The sequence below is a fragment of the Nerophis ophidion genome, linkage group LG28 (genome assembly GCF_033978795.1).
Source record: "Nerophis ophidion isolate RoL-2023_Sa linkage group LG28, RoL_Noph_v1.0, whole genome shotgun sequence".
NCBI classification, from domain to species: Eukaryota; Metazoa; Chordata; class Actinopteri; order Syngnathiformes; family Syngnathidae; genus Nerophis; species Nerophis ophidion.
In genome coordinates, this window is record NC_084638.1 from 18,055,897 (window position 1) to 18,083,052 (window position 27,156).

The 27,156-nt window shown below is 40.3% G+C and overlaps 1 protein-coding gene and 1 pseudogene across 1 annotated transcript; one reads left to right on the plus strand and one right to left on the minus strand.

Moving 5' to 3' along the window:
* Positions 1 to 2,441: 2,441 nt before the first annotated feature.
* Positions 2,442 to 7,265, minus strand: LOC133544922 (gastrula zinc finger protein XlCGF8.2DB-like; annotated as a pseudogene).
* An 18,222-nt stretch (positions 7,266 to 25,487) lies between these two features.
* LOC133545490 (gastrula zinc finger protein XlCGF8.2DB-like) lies at positions 25,488 to 26,888 on the plus strand. The gene has a single exon (XM_061891134.1). It carries the CDS (start codon positions 25,543 to 25,545, stop codon positions 26,563 to 26,565), a length of 1,023 nt encoding a protein of 340 aa, XP_061747118.1. The 5' UTR covers positions 25,488 to 25,542; the 3' UTR covers positions 26,566 to 26,888.
* The last annotated feature ends 268 nt before the right edge of the window (positions 26,889 to 27,156 follow it).

Consider the following 27,156-nt stretch of genomic DNA (forward strand, 5'->3'; position numbering starts at 1 on the left):
AATTGCATGAGATTTAGTTGACAATCTATCTAAAGTGAGATCCAAAAGGCAGTTAAAATCACCACCAATGTAAATATGAGAGGAGCTATCATCAGGAAATAGACCAAACACTCGATGATAAAAGTTTGAGTCATCGGTGTTTGGTCCATAGATATTCAAAAAAGTTACTGGGTAGGATGTACAAACCCCGTTTCCATAAATGATAAATGGGTTGTACTTGTACAGCACTTTTCTACTTTCAAGGTACTCAAAGCGCTTTGACACTACTTCCACATTTACACACACATTCTCACACTGATGGAAGGAGCTGCCATGCAAGGCGCTAACCAGCACCCATCAGGAGCAAGGGTGAAGTGTCTTGCTCAAGACACAACAGACGTGATGAGGTTTGTAATAAGTGGGGATTGAACCAGGGACCCTCGGGTTGCGCACAGCCACTCTACCACTGTGCCACGCCGTCACACTCCATATGAGTTGGGAAATTGTGTTAGATGTAAATATAAACAGAATACAATGATTTGCAAATCATTTTCAACCCATATTCAGTTGATTATGCTATTAAGACAACATATTTGAAGTTCAAACTCATAAACATTTTTTTTTTTTTGCCAATAATCATTAACTTTAGAATTTGATGCCAGTAACACGTGACAAAGAAGTTGGGAGAAGTGGCAATAAATACTGATAAAGTTGAGGAATGCTCATCAAACACTTATTTGGAACATCCCACAGGGGTGCAGGCTAATTGGGAACAGGTGGGTGCCATGATTGAGTACAAAAGCAGCTTCCATGAAATGCTAAGTAATTCACAAACAAGGATGGGGCGAGGGTCACCAATTTGTAAGCAAATTGTTGAACAGTTGTAGAACATCATTTCTCAGCGAGCTATTGCAAGGAATTTAGGGATTTTACCATCTACGGTCCATAAAATCATCAAAAGAATCAGAGAATCTGGAGAAATCACTGCACAGAAGCGATAAAATTATGGCCCTTTGGTCCCTCAGGCGGTACTGCATCAAAAACCGACATCAGTGTGTAAAGGTTATCACCATATGGGCTCAGGAACACTTCATAATACCACTGTCAGTAACTACAGTTGGTCGCTACATCTGTAAGTGCAAGTTAAAACTCTACTATGCAAAGCCAAACCCATTTATCAACAACACCCTGAAACGCCGCCGGCTTGGCCCGAGCTCATCTAAGATGGACTGATGCAAAGTGGAAAAGTGTTCTGTGGTCTGACAAGTCCACATTTCAAAATATATTTGGAAACCGTGGATGTGGTGTCCTCCGGAACAAAGAGGAAAATAACCATCTGGATTGTTATAGGCGCAAAGTTCAAAAGCCAATAATAGGGTTGTATATGTATATGTTGTATATGTTTTTTGAATAATGAGGTGTTACATATTTGATTTTGTAATTGTAGTTGATTCCATTGATTAACTCCTTCATATGATGTACATATTTGTTTTACATGTGTTCATACCTTTGCTTTTGAGTACACGTAAATCCCTCTTAGTTCATATTTACTGGTTCACATCTGAAACATCTTCTGGACCACTTCTGGAAGCATATTATTATTTACTTTATACATCATTTGAACAGTTGTCTTTTATACAAGATCATTTACTTTTAAAATGTGTGACTTTATGAATCATTTGTTGGGTCTCTAGAATCCATTCTACTAATTATCTTTATTACTCTCTTTTGTAATATGAATATTTTTTTGTGATTTTTTGTGATTGTCTCCAGACCTTAATGCATCAAAAATGGATGTTTCAACTGAAGTTGGGTACAATTATTGTAGTTAATATTTGTAGGTATGTATTTTAGTCTATTTAGTATTGCACTCCATTTTTTATTGTTTTCTTTACATGACTTACATGTAGTGTCCAGCCTACTTCATCATCTATATTAACTCCTAAAAATGTGATTACCTTTATTCCTTTCATTTCAATATTATCCATCATAATTTGTGTTTTACATTTTTACAATCTCCAATTATGATGTATTTAGTTTTATTGAATGTCGAATTTATTAGCTAAAAGTAAAAATGTGTTACTTATTCTAGTCTATTTGTAAAAAAAAATGTTTTCCTATATTATAGTCTCCTCACTTTATCCAGACAGTCATTAGGACAAAAGACCCTGGGAGGAATTTGCCCTTTAAAAGGGAAACCTATTCACTGTGGCAGGACAGTATCAAGATGAATTCATCACATTTGTATAATCTATGAGGCATTTTATTATCATTGTACAGCCCTTAACTTTGGGCTGATACTGAGGGCGACTGTGTTGACCGGTTTGACATGTGCAAATGATTGAATGTCCAGTACTGTAGAAATGTGTTTGGATATGACAATCCGTGTATTCCAAGCTATCAAAATGAAATGAAATGTAGGTTCTAGAACATTATGTATGCTGACCTTGAATGGCACATTGTCACAGCAGCGACACCTGACCACACACGACTGCACCACACGGTCGAAAACTGTTTGTCCTCCATGCTCCGGCCCGAACTCAATTAAATGACATTGCCATGGCAACCGTACCATAGCAACAGTCCCATCCCTGTCCACACTTCCTGGTTCTTAACAGGAAGTGGGCAGAGCAATCTGCCGAAAGGGAAATTCAGCATGAACTGAGGCCAGCAATCAATCAAAGAAAACAAAATAAAAACAATATAAACAAATAAGGAAATTTGGCTCCAACATATCCCTTTAATTCCTGTCCGTTTGCTATTAGACTTCTGGCATTCCACTGAACAATCAACATGGCGTTGGATTGTGGTCACATGACTCCGTTTCGTCTCCTCTCTATAGTTCAACTTGCACCTGTACCCAAGATAGTTGTTTTACATTTAAAAACTTTGCTGCTGCTTTGAGGATTATTTTGATCTTCTCACTCTTATTTCTTGCCTGTTCTGTACAGTTTATTACGTATGTCTTCTTTCTATTTCCAGTAAACTAGTAGAACATCTTAGGTGTATTGCTGCCGTCCACAGGCTATTGACAGAATGTCCACCTTCTGCCCTATGTCCCACACTACAGACTTGCACATAAACAGGATAGAAAGTAAAAAGCAGCTTTAAAGGCCAACTAAAATGAGATTTTCTTATTCAAACAGGGATAGCGGGTCCATTCTAAGTGTCATACTTGATCATTTTGCGATATTACCATATATTTGCTAAAAGGATTTAGTAGAGAACATCGACGATAAAGTTCGCAACTTTTGGTCGCTAATAGAAAATCCTTGCCTTTACCGGAAGTTGCAGACGATGACGTCACCCGTTGAGGGCTCCTCACATCCTCACATTGTTTTTAATGGGAGCCTCCAACAAAACGAGCTATTCGGACCGAGAAAACGACAATTTCCCCATTAATTTGAACGAATATGATAGATATGTGTTTGAGGATATTGATAGCGACGGACTAGAAAAAATAAATAAAAATCAAGTAAAAAAAAAATACGCGATTGCATTGGGACAGATTCAGATGTTTTTAGACACATTTACTAGGATGATTCTAGGAAATCCCTTATATTTCTATTGTGTTGCTGGTGTTTTAGTGAGTTTAATAGTACCTGATAGTCGGGAGGGTGTGTCCATGGGTGTCTTCAGGCCAGTGTCTGATGGAAGTCGACGGCAGCTGTATAGACGGCACAAGCTCAGCTGATCACCGGTAAGTGGCGACTTTCTACCACAATTTTCTCACCGAAAACTGCTGGTTGACATTTGGTCGGGATCCATGTTCCCTTGACCACTCTGATGCATAGTAAAGTTTCACCTTCGGGAATTTTAAACAAGGAATCACCGTGTGTTTGTGTGGCAAAAGGCTAAAGCTTCCCAACTCCATCTTTCTACTTTGACTTCTCCATTATTGATTGAAAAAATTGCAAAAGATTCAGCAACACAGATGTCCAGAACACTGTGTAATTATGCGGCTAAAGCAGACGACTTTTAGCTGTGTGTGTGCGCAGCGCTAATAATTCCTTACGGTCCGTGACGTCACGCGGACACGTCATCATTCCACAACGTTTTCAACAAGAAACTCCCGGGAAATTCAAATTTTCAATTTAGTAAACTAAAAAGGCCGTATTGGCATGTGTTGCAATGTTAATATTTCATCATTGATATATAAACTATCAGACTGCGTGGTCGGTAGTAGTGGGTTTCAGTAGGCCTTTAAGGACGTCAAAACAAAATGTATGCATTCTTTCCATTGGCAGCTGGGTAGCAGCAGAGGCTCCATGTATTACCTGAAGAAACTTTTGACTTCTGACCTTTTCACATTATTTATCTCATCTTTACTGCTGGAGTTCAGCTCACCGAGGATGTAAGCTCCATTTTGGTATTTTAATTAGTTTTATTAATTCATTAACAGACTTAAAACAAACCATTATTGTCATTACTGCCTTATTTTTTTCACACTCTACTAATTCAAACCTAGCACAAAAACATTCAAGATGTTCATACAAACAACATTACACGTCCCCAAACGTACAACTTTATTATGGTATTAATATCATAAATTATTACATCACAGGTTTATAACAGTTCTGAAAATGTTTATTTCCCCCCGGGGATTAATAAAGTATTTCTGATTCTGATGATTGCATCAGTCTCATAAAGCCTTTAAAACTGAATATGTTTTTTTACCATAGCTCAGCTTCACAATGTTGGAATATTGACTGCTGATATTAATATTCTTCTATTGTTTAGAATATTACACTTTACTCTTTTTCTTTGCTTAAATGAACAGGATAAACGTGTCTTTAATTGTCACTACTTAGTGTAACTATGTATAATTATGTATATAATAATCTTCCATTCTTCACCTTCATTACCGCTTGATTTAACTCTCATCTTATTTTATCCAGAGAGAATTTGACCATAAAAAAGTTGGCTGAACATCAATAAACCGTCACTAAACATTAATGAAACTAAATATATCATATTTGGAGGTTGTAAAAATGTAAAACCCAAATTATGAGGGATAATATTGAAATTAAAGGAATAAAGTTAATCACATTTTTAGGAATTAATATGGATGATGAAGTAATAGAATGAACTTTATTGTCATTATATTTGCATATAACGAGATTAAAGACTCCAACTTAAGGTGCGGTAGTGGGAACACATATGGGGTGAAATAAATGACATAAGAGGTAAAAGGAAAAACTAACAATTGAAATAAACAGACTACTATCCAATAAAAATAAGCAATCCTGTACAATATACAAAACACTATAGAAGTACCAAATACAAAATACTGTACAATATTCAGAACGAGACAGGAGTACCGAAGTAATAAATAACAATCAGTGTCGGACGTATTGCACTCGAAGGGTAGTATTGCACAGTAGGGTATTAAGGCATGATATTGTATACTGTAAGCTAGACACTACATGTAAATATTATAAAGAAAACTGAAAAAAATGGATATAATACGAAATACAATAAAATACTTACTTACAAATATTAACTATAATTATTGTACCCAATTTCAGTTGAAACATACATTGTTTATTGCTTCACAGTCTGGGGACATACATATAAATGGGTTGTACTTGTATAGCGATTTTCTACCTTCAAGGTACTCAAAGCGCTTTGACACTACTTCCACATTTACCCATTCACACACACATTCACACACTGATGGAGGGAGCTGCCATGCAAGGCGCCAACCAGCACCCATCAGGAGCAAGGGTGAAGTGTCTTGCTCAGGACACAACGGACGTGACGATGTTGGTACTAGGTGGGAATTGAACCAGGGACGCTCGGGTTGCGCACGGCCACTCTCCCCACTGCGCCACGCCGTCTACATATAAAACATTCACACAACAATATTCATATTACAAAAGAAAGTAATAAAGATAATTAATAGAATGGATTATGGAGACCCAACACATGATTCATGTCACACATTTTAAAAGTAAATAATCTCGTATAAAAGACAACTGCTGAAATGATGTGTAAAGTAAATAATAATATGCTTCCAGAAGTGGTCCAGAAGATGTTTCAGATGTGAACCAGTAAATATGAACTAAGAGGGATTTATGTGTACTCAAAAGCAAAGGTATGAACACATGTAAAACAAATATGTACATCATATAAAATAATTCATCAATGGAATCATCTACAATTGGAAAGTAAAATATGTAACACTTCATTATTCAAAAAAACTAAATAAAACACTATTATGAATAAGTATAAAAGTGAATTATGAATATCTAAACATTAAATGTTTATTGTATGTAACATATTTTATATGCTTTTAAGTCGAAATTGTTGTGTTCATTTTAAAGTACACAAATGTACTTGACTGAAATAAAAGCACTAATCTGAAGTGTCGAAATCTATAAATGCTACAATCCTATCAACAAGATTGTGTTACACACACAACAATGATGTCACACATGTTATATGTGCTGATGTTGTTAGCAAGTCAAAGTTCAGTTTTGACAGTTTATTTCAAATCCTGCATCTTCATTTGCTGCTGCTGTTCTCACAAGCACACTTGTGTTTCTTACACTGATAATTAGAAGAGAACCTTTCACCACACACATTGCAATTTAACACTTTCTCACCTGTGTGTGTTCTCACGTGTACTGTAAAAGATTTTTGGTGACGAAAGCTTTTGTGGCAGCTTAAACAAGAGTATGGTTTTTCACCAGAGTGCGTTCTGATGTGTAATTTTAATTGCTGTCTTTCTGTATAACTTTTGCCACATACTGAACATATAAAAGGTTTTTCTCCAGTGTGTGTTCTCATGTGTACTTTTAAACGTTAATTTATTACGAAACTTTTGCCACATTCTGAGCAAGTAAAAGGTTTTTCTCCGATGTGTATCCTCATGTATGTTTTGAAATGGTCCCTTCGAGTAAATTCTTTACCACAGATTGAACATGAATAAGGTTTTTCTCTAGTGTGTAATTTCATGTGTGCTTTGAAATTGTGCTTTTGAGTAAAATCTTTACTGCAGATTGAACATGAAAAAGGTTTTTCTCAGTGTGTGTTCGCATGTGTACTTTTAAACTTTGATTTATTACAAAACTTTTACCATATTCTGAGCAGGAAAAAGGTTTTTCACCAGTATGTATGCTCATGTGTACTTTGAAATGGTGCTTTTGAGTAAAATCTTTACCGCAGATTGAACATGAAAAAGGTTTTTCTCCAGTGTGTATTCTCATGTGTACTTTTAAACACTGACTTATTACAAAACCTTTCCCGCATATTGAACATGAAAAGGGTTTTTCTCCAGTGTGTGTCCTCATGTGTCTTTTCAGATGACTATGTTTTTTAAAAGTTTTGTCACAGTGAGAACATGTGAAGTGAGTGTTGTCAGTGTGACATGTCTTATCATCTTTAGAGTCTTCATCATCAGTGTCAGGAGAGTGTGACGTTGTGTCCTCACTATCTGATAGTGGAGCTAAGAGCTTGTCTGCTTGTGATCCTCCACAGTGGTCTCCATCAGCTTCTGTTGTCATGTGTTGTGTTGAGCTGCTGCTTGGAGGCTCCGCCCCTCCCCTCTCCTCACTTTCACCTTTGACCTCATCATCTTCCCTCTTCACAGGGACACCAGTCACTGGCATCTTGGTGACATTAACCCCGTCCAGTCCTTCAATATGTCCTCCCTGCTGACTGATGCTGTGTTTCTCCTCTTCCTGTTTAATGTGAGGACTCAGTGGGTCCTCCTCTTCCTTCTTAATATGAGGGCTCAGTGGATCCACCGCGTCCATTTTAAAATGGGGTGTCAGTGGGGCTCCCTCTTCCTCTTTAAAATGGGGTGTCAGTGGGTCCTCCTCTTCCTTTTTAAAATGTGGGGTCAATGGGTCCTCCTCTTCGTCTTTGATGTGAATGGTCAGTGGGTCATCCTCTTCCGCTTTAAAATGGGGGATCAGTGGGTGTTCCTCTTCCTTTCTAAAGTGGGAGGGTTGTGGCTTCATCCTAAAGCTGTTAGGAAGTTGCTCAGGGAGAAGATGTTCTTCACAGACGTCTGCAGGCCACAAGAAGACAAACACGTTTTAGAAACATACATCTCTGCTCAGTCACACAATGCATTCAGTACTTTTACATGCACATAGAAAAAACAAGTTAATCGGAAAAACAAGTTATCATATGAACTGTCTTGAAATCTCAGTGACGCACAAACACGCTGCTCTTTACAACATTATTAACAGGAAAATAAAAACCAACCAGGACAACAGTACTTTTTTACTGTGGATAGACGGTTGATGGTTTAAAACTGATTTTGTGATATATCATTTCATATAAAAATATTAATAGAACCCTTTTAAAACAGGCTACACAGGCTCCTAATTTAGTTGATGAAATATGCAGTAAAATATTTCATAATTTCCAGTATTATTTTCTCAAATAAAGTAACCAGATATTAACAGTAAATAAACAAGTACATTAATAATATTTGTTTCGACAAAATAATACAATTAGAAATTATACAATATGTTACTGCATAGGTCAGCTCCCAAATTATTGAGCCTTTGTAACCCATTTTGAAATTATTCTATTATCATTCATATACCAAATGATATATTGAGGCATATACAGTATTGTTATTAGGATATAGATTTTAGGGCATATCGCCCAAACCAAACATTGTTTCGCCAAGTCATTTTGTTTGGCCCACCAAATATATTAATTTTTTATATTCTTTATATGTGTGTGTATGTTTAAAATGTGTTACTAGTGTTCTACATCACGTGGAAGTGTACATTTAAACCAATGTGGGTGGCACTGGGAGCAGGTGGGTAAAGTGTCTTGCCCAAGGACACAATGGTTCGGATGGCAGAAGCTGGAATTGAACCTGGAACCCTCAAGTTGCTGGCATTGCCACTCTACCAACCGAGCTATACCGCCAGGCCACCTTAAAGGCCTACTGAAATGAGATTTTCTTATTTAAAATCCAATCTAATCCAATCCACTTTATTTATATAGCACATTTAATCAACAATAACGTTTTCAAAGTGCTGCACAGCCATTTTAAAAACAATATTATGCTCCAGCAATGACTGAATAAAACAAAAAATGAATAAAAATAAAACCAATAAAAACAATATAAAAACAAATATGATTAAAAACTATTTTAAAGGGTAAAATCAATTAAAACAGTAAAATAAAAATAAAAGTGTATAAAAAACACAGAGGACAACAGAGAACAGAGGACCACACAACTCACGTAGTGTTAAAAGCCAAAGAATAAAAGTGGGTCTCAAGACGAGACTTAAAACTCTCCACTGTGGAAGCAGTTTGAACATGGAGGGGCAGAGTGTTCCAGAGCTTAGGGCCGACCACAGAGAAGGCCCTGTCTCCCCTGGTCTTAAGTCTGGTCTTGGGCACCACGAGCTGGAGCTGGCTCTCGGACCTCAGAGCGCGCGCAGGGATGTAAATTTGGATGAGGTCCGAGATATATTGAGGTGCCAGTCCATGTAAAGATTTAAAAACAAACAGCAATGTTTTAAAATCAATTCTAAAATGAACAGGGAGCCAGTGCAAACTCTGAAGAATTGGGGTTATATGCTGGCGTTTCCTGGCCCCTGTTAAAAGTCGTGCTGCCGCGTTCTGGACTAACTGCAACCGGGAGAGAGCTTTTTGGCTAATGCCAGCATAAAGTGCATTGCAGTAGTCCAGGCAACTTGAAATAAAAGCATGCACGACTTGTTCAAAAAGGTTAAAAGATAAAAACGGTTTAACCTTTACTAAAAGACGAAGGTGATAAAAACACGATTTTAAAACGCCATTGACTTGTTTGTCTAGTTTAAAATCGCTGTCTATAGTGACGCCAAGGCTGGTGACTTTGGGACGCACATAATTTTGCAATGGTCCCAAGTCAGTGAGGGCCGGACCAAAAACTAAAATTTCCGTTTTTCCCTCATTCATTATTAAAAAATTCTCGGCTAACCAAACCTTGACGTCACATAGACAGTTAAGAAGGGGTGTCAGGGGGCCGTGGCTTTTTGAAATTGGCATATAAATTTGGCAGTCATCTCCATAAAAGTGATAAAACACTCCATGTTTCTTAAAAATATCTCCAAGAGGGAGGAGATAAAGAGCGAACAGGATGGGGCCTAAAATAGATCCTTGGGGGACACCACAGTAAAGCGGGGCAGAAGAGGAGGTGGCGTCCCCCAGCCTGACAGAGAAGGACCTCTCAGACAGGTAAGATCTGAACCACTCGAACGCAGTCCCACTGACACCCACACAGTCTCTCAGGCAGTCTAAAAGAATTGTGTGGTTGACTGTGTCAAAGGCAGCTGTAAGATCTAAAAGCACTAAAATGGCAGAGCTGCCAGAATCAGACATTAAAAGCAAGTCATTAAAAACCTTTAAAAGTGCAGATTCAGTACTGTGCAAAGCTTTGTATCCAGACTGAAATGGATTTAAAGTGCTATTTTCATCTAAAAAAGGCTGCAGTTGTGCCAGAACACATTTCTCCAAAATCTTTGACACAAAAGGTAATTTGGAAATGGGCCGATAATTCAACAAACTTGTCGGATCAAGACCTGGTTTTTTAATCAAAGGCTCATCAACAGCTTTTTTACAAAAGGAGGGGACACAGCCAGAGATCAAGCTGCTGTTGATAATGTTCCTAACAGACGAATAAATAGTGTCCCAGATTTCTTTAAAAAAGCGAGGGGGGACTGGGTCTGTGGAACATGATGAGGGTTTTAGCTTGGCGACTATTCCTGTAAGTTCAGGCATGGACACAGGCTCAAAGTGACAGAACACAGTCGAGCACTGAGTGGCCACATTAAAACTTAATGGAAAACGAGAAAGATTTGCCCGAATAGAACCAACCTCATCATTAAAAAAGGAGAGAAATTTTTCACAAGTTTCACTTGTCATCTCCAGTGAAGTGGCTGTATTCGGTTTAAGAACATTACTAATAGTATTAAAAAGAACACGTGGCTTACTGATGCTATTTAAAATTAAGTCTGACAAATATTTTGTTTTCTCAGCTTTAACCACACTTTGATAATTTCGACAGTTTTCTTTTAAAATTTGATAGGAGACTTCCAAGTGATCCCCTTTCCACTTGCGCTCCGCCCTTCGCCACTCACGCCGAGCTGTGCGTGTGGCTTCATTGAGCCAAGGTTCCTGTTTTGGTTTGGGACGTATAGCTCTGAGGGGCGTTATACTATCCAGAATCTTAGAACATGTCGAAAGAAAAGAGTACATCAATTGTTCAGTGTCTGCAGGGTGTGATATACTCTGCATGGACTCAGTAAACAAAGGAGAAAAGGCGGCTGCAGTGTCAGACCTAATAACACGCGCATGACGCACGGCAAGCGGCTTTACATCAGGTTCAAAAGTTAAATTAAACATAACAGGACTGTGATCACTGAACACCGCATCACCAATAACAACATTGTCAACAATAAAACCATAAGACAGTACGAGGTCTAGTGTATGCCCGCGTTCGTGTGTAGAACCACACACAGACTGTACAAAGTTAAAAGAGTCAATGACATTCAGGAAGCTCCTGGATAAAGGTTCGTCTGGGCAGCAGGTGTGAATATTAAAATCCCCAACAATTAAGACACGATCATATTTGGGCAGGATTTCGGCCAGAAATTCAGAAAAGTCATTTATAAAGTCTTTGTGGTACTTGGGTGGTCGATATACGACGACACACAGGACGACATCAGAAAGACCCAGTTCAAACATGCATAGTTCGAAGCTTGAAAAGGAGGATTGCAGGCGGATCTGACGGCATTTAAAGTCATTTTTAAAAACGACTGCTAATCCTCCTCCTTTTCGGCCGGACGACCGCGGAGAATTAAAATAGGAACACTCCGGAGTCAGAAAATCATTAAGAGCGGCGGTCTCACCGACTCTCAGCCAGGTTTCTATCAAACAGAGGAGGTCCAGTCCGCGGGAGACGAATAAATCCTTCAGGATAAATGTTTTGTTGGTCAAGGATCTTGCGTTAACAAGACTGAACTTAACGGGGGCCGGCGCGTCCAAGGCCGCTGCTAATCCAGGTGGGGCCCGACACAGAGCCCGCAGGTGGCGGGAATTCACGCCGCGTCTCCGGGGGCAGGGACAGCAGGAGCGAGGCGGGCTTCCCTCTGCAGACCGACAACAGGCACAATCCAGGACCCGGGGGGATCCAGCGAACGCGGGTGCAGGAAGAGACCAGGTACCGGACCATACCTCCTTCGGGAAGCCACGGAAAGGCGGGCCAGGAGTGCCCTAACTCTCACCAGCTGGCCGCCACGTTTGCCGCGGCGCCGGTGGCGCTTTCGCCGGGGGGGAGGAGCCAGTGGGCGAAAAAGGAAAGGAGGAATCCGGCCAGGTGAGAACGCTGACTTGGACGTCGAAAAACCAACGTCGAAGTTGATCATGTCCGTGTGAGAGGGACACAGATCCAACGGTGTTTGGCGATCATACACCAACAGTGAGTCGACAGGGACAACAAAAAACGTGAACAGCACAAAAACAAACAGAACTGACAGCGATAGACGGCAGGCCATAGCACACACTGGCGCCATCTTGGATTTTTTTAAAAGGGGATAGCAGGTCTATTCTATGTGTCATACTTGATCATTTCGCAATATTGCCATATTTTTGCTGAAAGGATTTAGTAGAGAACCTCCACGATAAAGTTTGCAACTTTTGGTCGCTTATAAAAAAGCCTTGCCTGTACCGGAAGTAGCAGACAATGTGCGCGAGACGTCACGGGTTGTAGGGCTCCTGACATCCTTATATTGTTTATAATCATAGCCACCAGCAGCAGGAGCGATTCGGACCGAGAAAGCGACGATTTCCCCATTAATTTGAGAGAGGATGAAAGATTTGTGGATAAGGAAAGTTAGAGTGAAGCACAAAGAAAAAAAAGAAAAAAAAGACGACGGTTCCAGGCTAAGGCAGTGGGAGCGTTTCAGATGTTATTAGACACATTTACTAGGATAATTCTGGAAAATCTCTTATCTGCTTATTGTGTTAATAGTGTTTTAGTGAGATTATAAAGTCATACTTGAAAGTCGGAGGGCTGCGGTGACCGCCAGTGTCTCTGAGAGAAGCCAATGGAGGAGCCAAGACCACAGTTGCCTTTTTGACAGCTGCAGGAGGAGGTTGCATTATCTGCTCAAGTGCCGACTTAATATCATCATTTTCCCATCCAAAAACTTGCTGGTTGACGTAGAGAAACATGTTCGCTTGACCGCTCTGTGTTAAAGCTTCACAACAAACAAAGAAACACCGGCTGTGTTTCGGTTGCTAAAGACAGCTGCAATCCACCGCCTTCCACCAACAGCATTCTTCTTTATAGTCTCCATTATTAATTGAACAAATTGCAAAAGATTCAGAAACACAGATGTCCAAAATACTGTGTAACTATGCGGTAAAAACAGACTACTTTTAGCCGTGAGTGGTGCTGGGAAAACATGTCTGCTCCAACCAATAACGTCACAAGCATGCGTCAAAATAAGCGTCATCATTCTGCGACGTTTTCAACAGGATACCTCGCGGGAAATTTAAAATTGTAATTTAGTAAACTAAACCGACCGTATTGGCATGTGTTGCAATGTTAATATTTCATCATTGATACATAAACGATCAGACTGCGTGGTCGGTAGTAGTGGGTTTCAGTAGGCCTTTAACAATACCAACACATTACACCTCGCCTAAACTTAAGTCTTAAAAAAACAACATTTTTTTTCTTTTTTGTTCTGTCCAGCTTCTCAGGCAAATCATAATCATATAGTTGATGTAGATACCCATATCGCCTGTTCAGATTTACTTTACAAAAGAGAAGTGTAGGATACTTCTCTTGTTGCCTTATTGATATTTGACTTTATTAAATGTATTTATATTATCATTCGGTGCTAAACTAAAGCCTTAACAAGCTGGTACGCTCCATACTGCCTCTGTCACTATGTCTCTGCAGCACCCAGTATTGTCCCACCCACACAACCATCTGATTGGTTACACGCAGAGCGGTAACAGCCATAACAGCCAATCAGCAGTGCGTATTCAGAGCGGTAACAGCCAATCAGCAGTCGACATTCAGAGCGCATGGAGTCAGTCCTCACGGCAGAGGCAGGCAGAGAGGGGAAACGGAAGGGGTTAGCAGAAAGGTGTTCAGCAGGTGAGCAGAAGGCAGCGGACTCTCCCCAAATTATAATAAACACCTCCCAGTCAGCTACTTGTAACATCACTATGAGCCCGTTGACGTTCTAGAAATATAAGCGGCAGCTCAGCTCGCTCGCAGTCTTTGAGGTGAAGGCTAATGAACTTTTAGCGTAATGTTGGCTCATTTTGCAGTGTGTGCATGCGTGCATTTGTTACGGACAGCAAAGCCTTTTCTGTCTGAGAGAAAGACTTGCATTATTGACCTACAGTTAACCGCTAAGTTATTTCACTTTACCTTTTTCTGTGTTGAAACAGCAAAAAAAATACATTATGTTAAAAATGAAAAGTTTATGTCTCTGATAGTTGATATACTAATGTAACTGCATCATAAAGCCTACATGAACTATTGCTATTGTACTCTTTTTTTCAGCTACGGTTACAATAATCATTAGTAATGGAGCAGCCTAGTTTTGAATGGCAGGTTCCCTGCTATCACATGCTGATAAAAATATAGCATTTCCATAATAAAATTAACTACAGGGTTCCCAAATGCTGTAATAAATTAAGCATGATGAGTTAAGCATATGTCAGCATGTGGCCCCAATTTTAACTCTTTTTTTTCAAACGCGTATTGCAAACGCTTATCAACAGTAAATAAATTTGACTTTGTCATTATTTTGTCTTGGTTAGGCAATATTTACTAAGTCAAAATAATGACATACTTAGTATCTCAGGTAACTAGGACTAATGAGGAGACTATAATTTAGGAAATCTATTTATTTACAAATGGACTAAAATAAGTCATTCTTTTTTACAGGTAGCTAAAGTTGAGATACAATTAAGATAATGAAGGATGGAGTGATTAAGAAATGTTTAATATAGATTAGAATAGGCCATGCAACTAATCATATGTCCTGAGTTCCAGTTGAAACTGGGTGCAAGTTCAAGCTCACGCACATACACTTTTGTCGCCCACATTCTTGCCACTGTTTACGTGGCTTCTTGGCCGAGGTCTGAAGGACAACACCAGATATGAAGTCAGAGTCCAGGGAGAAAAAAAGCACCAGTCAATATCGCACAGAAGGAACCTTCCTGGTGTTACCTGACGGCACGACCACCAAGCTGCGACACCACCACAAAGGATCCTCCATGCTCGTATGTTGGAGTATGAAAGTATTGAAGAAGAAACTGAAGCTATTGAGCGAATAGCTATTGACGCTATTCATAACCATAGCATGGCCGAAGAGCTGCGTTAGCATCTCCGGTAAAAGGTGCGGACCAAACGATCAGGACTTTCGCATCTAGTGACACTGGAGCAATTTACCAATCCGTGGATTGGTAAGTGTTTTTTTCGCATTAAATGAGGGTGGAAGGAAACGTAATATAGTTGCACATGCATCTGCAGGTTATCCATACATCTCTGTGCCATGTCTGCTTTAGCACCGCCGGTAAACAGCATGTTAGCATCGATTAGCGTAGCATGTTAGCATCGATTAGCTGGCAGTCACGCTGCGACCAAATATGTCTGATTAGCACATAAATCAACAACATCAACAAAACTCACCTTTGTGATTTCGTTGACTTTATCTTTACAAATGTATCTGCAGGTTATCCATACATCTCTGTGCCATGTCTGTCATCGCCGGTAAAATGTGCAGACACTCCGGCACATTCAATGGGGGTCTGGCGGCAGATTTCTTGCCACTTTCTCATCTTCGGGCCAGTGGTGCAACTTGAATCCCTCCCTGTTAGTGTTGTTACACCCTCCGACAACACACCGACGAGGCATGATGTCTCCAAGGTTCCGAAAAATAGTCGTAAAAACAGAAAATAACAGAGCTGAGACCCTGTGTTTCCAATGTGTTGAAAACGAAAATGGCGGCTGTATTACCTAGGTGACGTCACGTTCTGACGTCATCGGCAAAAGAGCCATAAACAGAAAGGCGTTTAATTCGCCCAAATTCACCCATTTAGAGTTCGGAAATCGGTTAAAAAAATATATGGTCTTTTTTCTGCACCTTTAAGGTATATATTGAGGCTTACATAGGTCTGGTGATAATGTTCCCCTTTAACATCAAGAAAACATAGCTAATTAGTAAAAAATAAACTAGATTAATTAATCTCTCATAGGTGTTGAGACATTGCTGGACCGCAGAGAATTAACTAAATCCAAATAAGCATTAATATTAGCTTTTTAAGATATATGGCTTGTATCTTCAGTAAGGTTGTGAACTGTTAAGAATTTAAAGATATGATACCCAAATTGAAATTCCCTATCCGTAATTTGGGGAAATAAAAAAGTATATAAAAAAAGGCAATTTAGTTAGCATCTCTAGTAGCACAAGAGGTTGAACACCTCCAACATGATGTTCTGTAACATCTCAGAGCAGGGAAGTCTTTTATCAACAGCTGTTTATTTGAAGTCTTAAAGAAGTCAACTATGTGTGCAGTGCAAGGTGAAATGCAGTTATGTCATCTTCTTGTCAATAAAACACACATCAATCTTGTGCGCGTTGTTATTTCCTTATTTGTCATTATTCAAAGCTGATTGTAATGTGTAGCAGCGGCAGCTGAATTCAATGTGACAACGTGTCATACTTGCGTCGTTAGTCCAGAATCTTCATGGTCCTCATGGATAACATACTTAGGAACCGGCACTAAAAAAAAAAATGGTACTTGGAATACATCTCTTATCTTCAACAATAAACCTTTGAAATATGCTGGCATATGTGCTGCTGAAGATAAATAAAACTAAAGTAGATTAATAATTAATTTTCTACCACTTGTCCTTAGTAATGTTGACAAAATAATAGAATATAAATGACACAATATGTTACTGCATACGTCAGCAGACTAATTAGGAGTCTTTGTTTACTTACTACTAAAAGACAAGTTGTCTAGTATGCTCGCTATTTTATTTAAGGACTTAACTGCAATAAGAAACATATGTTTAATGTACCCTAAGTGTCCATCCATCCATTTTCTACCGCTTATTCCCTTTGGGGTTGCGAGGGGGTACCCTACTTTTTTTTTGTTGAAATAAAGCCAATAATGCCATTTTTGTGGTCCCCTTTATTTTGAAAAGTACCAAAATAATTTTAGTACCGGTACCAAAATATTGGTATGGTTACAACACTACCACCTATACTTGAATATTGTCTAATGGAAATGACTGCTGTCTGATAATCACATCAATAACCAGTGTTGGCATTAACACACTTGTTATGTCTTTGTACGCATTGCAATCAAAAATGACGTGCATTTCCGAAAGTCTGCGCATCCCTGGGATGCAGAATTTTTGTTTTTTTAAACCCAGCTGCCTTCTCCGGGTCAAAATTCCGGTTTACTTTTTTGTTTGTTTAACAATTATTGCTTTCCGCCTGTGTTTTGTTTTGTTTATTGTGACGGTGCGCTCTTATCACGCTGTCACTTGAGGACCGGCACGTCAGCGGGAGCAAGCGCGCTGTCGCTTGGTAGAGTGGCCGTGCCAGCAACTTGAGGGTTCCAGGTTCGATCCCCGCTTCCACCATCCTAGTCGCTGCCGTTGTGTCCTTGGGCAAGACACTTTACCCACCTGCTCCCAGTGCCACCCACACTGGTTTAAATATAACTTAGATATTAGGCTTCACTGTGTAAAAGCGCTTTGAGTCACTAGAGAAAAGCACTATATAAATATAATTCACTTCACTAATTCACACGATTGATGAGCATTCATTTTTAAATGGTGGTGTTAAAAAGCAAGTATATCTCCATCTTTAGTCATAAGTGTGGCCCCCGGATGAACATGTGTCACAAACATTGTATTAGATGATATGTGGATGTTGTGCTTACTTGGACTGTGATGAAGCTGTGAGGACTCAGGTGGTTTGTCTTCATGCTCTTCAGTCTTCACAGAGACAACAGTCAGTGGAAACTTGGTGAGATCCGCCTCCTCCTGCCTTGGAAGAAGCTCTTCCTCCTGAGTAACCCAGAGATCCTCCTCTTCCTCTTTAATGTGGGGGGCTTTGGATCCTCCTGCTGCTGAAGGGGACGTTCTTCTTGACGAGCGTTCATCTGTTGGACGTCCGCAAGACAACACAAACAAACTTCAGCTCCAATGTGTCAAATATTTTTTTGTCTATCAAATATAATATTTTCCAAGTGGACTGACACCACTTTGTGGTGATGTTCTTCCACACATGGAATAATCATCAGTTATTGATTATTATGAATTGTGTAATTGATCTTGTTTACTGCATTTACATTAATTATTGATAAAAAGTAACAACTTATAGAAAACCTCCTGCTGGGATTTTAATACAGTCATGACTGCATGAAGTCAGTCTGCACGTATAAAAGTTTCATTGTGCTGCAGCATCAAGTGACACCAACTCGCTCCTCCCACTACCAACCTACCAGCCAACCTTGACATGCACCTCCAAAATAGTCCCACCTCACGTCAACGGTGACCAGGACTGCAGAGCTGTGGTCGGTTGGCTTTACTTTTACACCCAATATCCTCACCTTGTTCTTCCTTCTGCGAAAGCAACATTTTTAACCCGACAGAAAACAAACAGAAGTGCAGCGAAGCACGTGTAGCAAGTGCCAGCGAGTGTGGCCGTGCGATAGTATGTTGGTTGAACCTCACTCACACCTTAAGAAATGTGCTGGCGTGAGAATATATATACCCACTATATTGCCAAAGGTATTTGGCCACCCATCCAAATGATCAGAATCAGGTGTTCTTATCACTTATAAAATTAAACACGTAGGCATGGAGACTGTTTCTACAAACATTTTGTGAAAGAATGGGCCGCTCTCAGTGATTTCCAGCGTGGAAATGTCATAGGATGCCACCTGTGCAACAAATCCAGTCGTAAAATGTCCTCGCTCCTAAATATTCCAAAGTCAACTTTATCATAAGAAAATTGAAGAGTTTAGGAACAACAGCAACTCAGCCATCAAGTGGTAGGCCACGTAAACGGACAGAGAGTTGTCAGCAGATGCTGAAGCACATAGTGCAAAGACTTCCTGCACAGTCGGTTGCGACAGAGCTCCAAACTTCATGTGACCTTCCAATTAACCCACGTACAGTAGGCAGAGAGCTTCACGGAATGGCTTTCCATGGCCGTGCAGCTGCATCTAAGCCATACATCACCAAGTCCAATGCAAAGCGTGGGATGCAGTGGTGTAAAGCACGTCGCCACTGGACTCTGGAGCAGTGGAGACGCCTTCTCTGGACTGATGAGTCACGCTTTTTTCCATCTGGCAATCTGATGGACCAGTCTGGGTTTGGAGGTTGCCAAGAGATTGCTACATTTATGCTGGGATTGTGCCGAGTGTGAAATTTGGTGGGGGAGGAATTATGGTGTGAGGTTGGTTTTCCAGGAGTTGGGCTTTTCCCCCTAGTTGCAGTGAAAGGAACTTTGAAAGTTCCAGGATACCAAAACATTTTGGACAATTCCTTGGGATGGCAATTCAAGTTCATATGTGAGTAAAGGCAGGTGGCCTAATTATTTTGGCAATATAGTGTGTGTGTGTGTGTGTGTGTATATATATATATATATATATATATATATATATATATATATATATATGTGTGTGTGTGTGTGTGTGTGTTACAATATTTGGGTACCTCATGCTTTGATTACAAACAAAATATTGATGCATGTTCAATTTGTGTGAAATATATTAGAGCCATTTTTAATATTTAACCCCAAAAAGGGATAAGTGGTAGGACAACGGATGGGTGGACGTCATCAGGGTACTAGAAGTGCGAGCAAACAACATCATTTGTATTTATTGCTAATAAAGTTAGCACCAGCACAAAGTAGACCACTGCAATGTATGTGTAATACATTATTTTACACTGTCATAATAATCCATCCATCCATTTTCTACAGCTTATTACATTTGGGGTTTTAATCATTTTAATTTTTGATCATGTAAAGCGTCTTTGAGTGCACTGAAAGGCACTGTACCAAATAAAATGTATTATTATTATACTATGTGACGTATTCCAGACTTAAATTACGAGTCGTTTGTTCCTTTCTAGTGACAAATATTTAATGATGTTAAGCGTGACTGTAATATAGAACAAAAAAACAGTTAAAGTATTAAATAAGTCAATATAATTCTCATTGAGAACATATAAAATACACTCCTCAAAAAAAAACGCTGGCATTTGCTACAAAGGCCTGCTAGCGTTAGCCTGCTGGCTTCGAACAACATATCAGGTAAATAAGATAAATAATATAAAAATATATAATTTATATTACCTCATAAGCCGCGTGTACAACAGAGGAGTGGAATATATTTGTTGCGATCTGCTGCTCAGATCTACACTATTTATTTTTCTATTTTGTATATTTCTCCGACTCCTTATTTCCTGTTTGCTTTGTCACCATGGTCACTCATCAATCCACCTGCTAGTCTCGCCCCGCACACCTGCTAATAATTATCACCCTCCTATTTAAGCTCACCTTTTCTGTTCACTCGCTCTCGGATCCTAATTTGCCCACGTGCAACAGTGACGACTCTCATCATTCTATGTATGTATTTTCTCGCTAGCTCTCATGCTAAGCCACTTTATTTTCCAGCTTTCATGCTGAATGTTTTTGTTTACTCTTTTGTGTCCTCGTACCAAGTTTTAGTTTTCCTTGTGTTTTATCCTAGCTTTCACGCTAGAGTCTTTTGTTTACCTTTTCTCTTTACACCAGTGTTTTTGTTCATAGCCTTTTATTATTTAATAAATCCATTTATAACATACCTTTGCTGTGTTCTGCTTCGACGCATCCTTGGGAAAACAACGCCGGCATTACCATGCCGAAGAAGAGTCATCACAATATTCTTCCTATTGTTACATCAGCAACTTTTAAATGGGACTTTTTTTTTGTTCCGTGTTGGGGCGAAAGAAGTGTGCACCCCTCACTATTGTCCCAGTGAAACACGTGTTTGGGCAACATTTTTTCCGCGGTTGAGAACACCTCGATGACGTCACACAGGAGGAAAAGCAAAACAAGATGGTGTCTGGCGGAGAATACGTTGTTTTGGTTATTATGGTTTCTAGGTCTTAATTACAACGTACATGTGCACATGTGTGTCGTTTAACAGAGTAAACGTCGTTATTAATTGTTTGTATGCGGATACATTAGTCTGAGTGCACTTTGACGTGCTAGCTTAGCCTGCTGGTTAGCTTAGCTTGTTAGCTGCTAACATACAGAGGCGGAAGTGATCGACACATCAAAGCAGAGATCCAATGTAAGTGTAAAGTGTTTTTATTGTGTGAACATGTCTACATTACAAATGATGTGAGTGTTGGTGACTCGGCGACTAACTGCTGCCGTTGAACAAATATTTGTGATGTTAGAAAAAAAAAAAAAAGATGGCAGAGTACGAGGAGGAATTTTGTCCAACAAAAGAGAAGGAGCGACAATATCAACTACTGGACGCTGTTTTCAAGAAACATCAAGTTGTGTTACACATCCATCAATCCATCTTTTTCTGCTTATCCGAGGTCGGGTCGCGGGGGCAGCAGCCTAAGCAGGGAAGCCCAGACTTTCCTCTCCCCAGCCGCTTCGTCCAGCTCTTCCCGGGGATCCCGAGGCGTTCCCAGGCCAGCCGGGAGACATAGTCTACCCAACTTGTCCTGGGTCTTCCCCGTGGCCTCCTACAGGTCTGACGTGCCCTAAACACCTCCCTAGGGAGGCGTTTGGGTGGCATCCTGACCAAATGCCCGGACTACCTCATCTGGCTCATCTCCATGTGGAGGAGCAGCAGCTTTACTTTGAACTCCTCCCGTATGACAGAGCTTCTCACCCTATCTCTAAGGGAGAGCCTTATTTTGGCAGCTTGTACCCGGGATCTTGTCCTTTCGGTCATAACCCAAAGCTCATGACCATAGGTGAGGATGGGAATGTAGATCGACTGATAAACTGAGAGCTTTGCCTTCCGGCTCAGCTCCTTCTTCACCACAACGGATCGATACAGCATCTGCAGACGCTGCACCGATTCGCCTGTCGATCTCACAATCCACTTTTCCCTCACTCGTGAACAAGACTCCGAGGTACTTGAACTCCTCCACTTGGGGCGAGGTACTCCACCCTTTTCCGGACGAGAACCTTTGACTCGGACTTGGAGGTGCTGATTCTCATCACAGATGCTTCACACTCGGCTGCGAACCGGGCCAGTGAGAACTGAAGATCCTGGCCAGTTGAAGCCATCAGGACCACATCATCTGCAAAAAGCAGAGACCTAATCCTGCAGCCACCAATCCGGATCCCCTCAACGCTTTGATTGCGCCTAGAAATTCTGTCCATAGAAGTTATGAACCTCCTTGGCGAAGTCCAACCCTCACTGGAAAAGTGTCCGACTTACCGCCGGCAATGCGGACCAAGTTCTGACACTGATCATACAGGGAGCGGACCGCCACAATCAGACAGTCCGATACCCCATACTCTCTGAGCACTCCCCACAGGACTTCCCGGGGGACACGGCCGAATGCCTTCTCCAAGTCCACAAAGCACATGTAGACTGGTTTGGTAAACTCCCATGCACCCTCAAGGATCCTGCCGAGAGTATGGAGCTAGTCCACAGTTCCACGACCAGGACGAAAACCACACTGTTCCTCCTGAATCCAAGGTTCGACTATGCGGCATAAACTCCTCTCCAGTACACCTGAATAGACCTTCCCGGGAAGGCTGAGGATGCTTATACATATTGACACAAATATATAAAAAACACTAACCTTATCACAGTTATTTTGCAATTTTTTGATTTGATCTTTCACAACAAGGTTAAATCACCAATAATGATTCCAGGGCGCGGCACCACTGCTGCCCACTGCTCCCCTCACTTCTGAGGGGGTGATCAAGGGGATGGGTCAAATGCAGAGGACAAATTTCACCACACCTAGTGTGTGTGTGACAATCATTGGTACTTTAACTTTAACTTAACTTAACCTAGTGGCCACAATAATTCATTAAGTCAAGCTCATGGCGCAGAAAGTTGAACGCTGCGGACAAGTTTGTTACTGGATACTTTCTATCAGATTTTTGTTTTGGAGACTTTGTGTACGTATTAAGCAACTATAATTAATTGATATGCTTAAATGTGCTGTTTTAGCTTAGCTGTTGTGTAGCTGCTAGCTCCTCGCAGCCTACAGCAGGTGTGTCCAAAGCGCAGCCCATAGCTATGTTTTTAACCGACAACGGGGAGTGGTGAAAATGTGGCAGCTTGGTGGTCGTGCCGTCAGGTAACACCAGGAAGGTTCCTTCTGTGCGATATTGACTGGTGCTTTTTTCTCCCTGGACTCCGACTTCATATCTGGTGTTGTCCTTCAGACCTCGGCCAAGAAGCCACGTAAACAGTGGCAAGAATGTGGGCGATAAGAGTGTATGTGCGTGGGCATGAACCTCCACCCAGTTTCAACTGGAACTCAGGACATATGATTAGTTAAACGGCTTATTCTAATCTATATTAAACATTTCTTAATCACTCCGTCCTTCATTATTTTAATTATATCCCAACTTTAGCTACCTGTAAAAATGAGTGACTTATCCTAGTCCATTTTTAAATAAAGTGTTTTCCTAAATTATAGTCTCCTCACTTGAACCAGACAGTCATTAGGACAAAAGACCCTGCGAGGACTTTGCCCTTTAAAAGGGAAAGCCAAAAAGGACAGTATTAAGATTAATTCATCACATTTACTTGGAGGCATTTTACTATTAATATATTATGTTCTCATTACTTGGGGCGGTATAGCCCGGTTGGTAAAGTGGTCGTGCCAGCAACTTGAGGGTTCCAGGTTCGATCCCAGCTTCTGCCATCCTAGTCACTGCCATTGTGTCCTTGGGCAAGACACTTTACCCACCTGCTCCCAGTGCCACCCACTTTGGTTTAAATGTAACTTAGATATTGGGTTTTGCTATGTAAAGTGCTTTGAGTCACTAAATAAAAGCGCTACATTAATATAATTCACTTAACTTCACATGATATCTTGTTTTTCTAATTTCAAGGGGAACTGCACTTTTTGGAATCATTCACAGTCCCTATGTAAGTAAAAGTTAAGGTCCCAATGGTGGTCACACACTAAGGGGTGGTGAAATTATCCTCTGCATTTGACCCATCCCCAAGTTCACCTCCTGAAAGGTGAGGGCAGCGGAGACCGCACTCGGGAATCATTTGGTGATTTAACCCCCAACCCTTGATGCTGAGTGCCAAGCAAGGAGGCAATGGGTCTGTTTTAAAATGGTTCTATTAGTAATTCTATATTAAATAATATATCGCAAAATCCATGTTAAAGCAGTTCGAGATGCTATCTCAGTAGAAGCATTTAAGTCTCACCTTAAAACTCATTTGTATACTCCAGCCTTTAAATACACCTCCTTTTTAGACCAGCTGATCTGCCGCTTCTTTTCTTTTTCTCCTCTGTCCCCCCCTCCCTTGTGGAGGGGGTCCGGTCCGATGGCCATGGATGAAGTAATGGCTGTCCAGAGTCAGGACCCAGGATGGACCGCTAGTCGGGACCCGGGATGGACCGCTCGCCTGTATATCGGTTGGGGACATCTCTACGCTGCTGTTCCGACTCCGCTTGGGATGGTTTCCTGTGGACGGGACTCTCGCTGCTGTCTTGGATCCGCTTTGAACTGAACTCTTGCGGCTGTGTTGGATCCACTATGAATTGAACTTTCACAGTATCATGTTAGACCCGCTCGACATCCATTGCTTTCGGTCCCATAGAGGAGGGGGGTTGCCCACATTTGAGGTCCTCTCCAAGGTTTTCATAGTCATCATTGTCACCGACGTCCCACTGGGTGTGAGTTTTCCTTGCCCTTATGTGGGTTCTTCCGAGGATGTTGTAGTGGTTTGTGCAGCCCTTTGAGACACTTGTTATTTAGGGCTATATAAATAAACATTTATTGATTGATTGATATCGTCCATCCATAATAAAAAGTCCTGTCGTCCTGGTTTGTTTTTCTTTTCCTGTGAAAGATGTTGTAAAGAGCAGTGTGTTTGTGCATCACTGAGATTTCAAGACAGTTCATACGATAACTTGTTTTTCCCAAATACATGTAAAAGTAGTGAATTCATTGTGTGACTGAGCACAGATGGTGTGTTTATCTTGCAGATGTCTGTGAAGAACATCTTCACCCTGGGCAACAGAAGTGGAGCTTCAGGATGCAGACGGAGGAGCTACAGCCCTCTCACATTAAGATTGAAGAGGAATACTCACTGATCCCCCATTTTAAAAAGAAAGAGGAACACCCACTGATCCCCCATTTTAAAAAGGAAGAGGAGTATCCACTGACGCCACATTTTAAAGAGGAAGCGGTGGATCCACAGAGCTCTCACATTAAGGAGGAAGAGGAGAACCCACTGACCCCTCATATTAAAGAGGAAGAGGAAGTACACAGCATCAGTCAGCAGGGAGAGCATCTAGAAGGACGGGAGGAGGTTGATGTCAACAAGATGCCAGTGACTGGTGTCCCTGTGAAGAGTGAAGATGATGAGGTCAAAGGTGAAAGCGAAGAGAAGAGAGAGGCGGAACCTCCAAGTAGCAGCTCAACACAACACATGACAACAGAAGCTGATGGAGACCACTGTGGAGGATCACAAGCAGACAAGCTCTTAGCTCCACTATCAGATAGTGAGGACACAACGTCACACTCTCCTGACACTGATGATGAAGACTCTAAAGATGATAAGACCTGTCACACTGACAACACACACTTCAAGTGTTCTCACTGTGACAAAACTTTTAAATCTCCTCGTAATTTGAAAAGACACATGATAACACACACTGGAGAAAAACCTTTTTCATGTTCAGTCTGCAGTAAAGGTTTAACTCATAGGCACTATTTGAAAGTAGACATGAGAATTCACACTGGAGAAAAACCCTTTTCTTGCTCAGAATGTGGTAAAAGTTTTGTAAGAAATCAAAGTTTAAAAGCACACATGAGAACACACACTGGAGAAAAACCTTTTTCATGTACAATCTGCGGTAAAGATTTTACTCATAAGCAACATTTGGAAATACACATGAGAATACACACTGGAGAAAAACATTTTTTCTGCTCAGAATGTGGGAAAAGTTTTGTAAGAAATCAAAATTTAAAAGAACATTTGAAAATACACACTGGAGAAAAACCTTTTTTATGTTCAATCTGCGGTAAAGATTTTACTAATAGTAAACATTGCAAAAGACACATGAGAACACACACTAGAGAAACACCTTTTTCGTGTTCAATCTGTGGTAAAGATTTTACTCGGAGGCACCATTTAAAAAAACACATGAGAATACACACTGGAGAAAAACCTTTTTCCTGCTCAGAATGTGGTAAAGCTTTTTTACGAAGAAGCAATTTGAAAAGACACATGATAACACACCCAGGAGAGAAAGTGTTGAGTTGCAGTGTGTGTAGTGAAAGATTCTCTTATAAGTACCAGTGTAAGAAACACAAGTGTGCTGGTGAGAACAGCAGCAGCAAATGAAAATGCAGGATTTGAAATAAACTGTCAAAACTTAACTTTGACCTTCTAACAACATCAGCACATAGAGTCTAACGTTTATAGATTAGATATAGATTTTTAATTTTTTCAGTCAAGTACATGTTTTAATATTGATTGTGTACTTTTATTTAAAAATGAAGGCAACACTTTGACTCTCAAGGTGAGAATAAACAGGACAAAACATGTTGCAAATACTTTTTATGTGTAAAGAGATATTCAGAAATCATTTTTAATTATTTATGATGTTATAGATGAAATCCTTTATATGATGTACATATTTGTTTTACATTTGTTCATACCTTTCTTATGAGTACACATAAATCCCTCTTAGTTCATATTTACTGGTTCAAATCTGAAACATCTTCTGGACCACTTCTGGAAGCATCTTATTTTTTTACTTTATACAAGATCATTTACTTTTAAAATGTGTGACTTTATGAATCATTTGTTGGGTCTCAATCCATTATTTGAATTATCTTTATTACTCTCTTTTGTAATATGAATATTGTTTTATATGTATGTACCCTCTATGCAATATGTAGATTAGAGGAAATAGCAACATTATATGTGGAC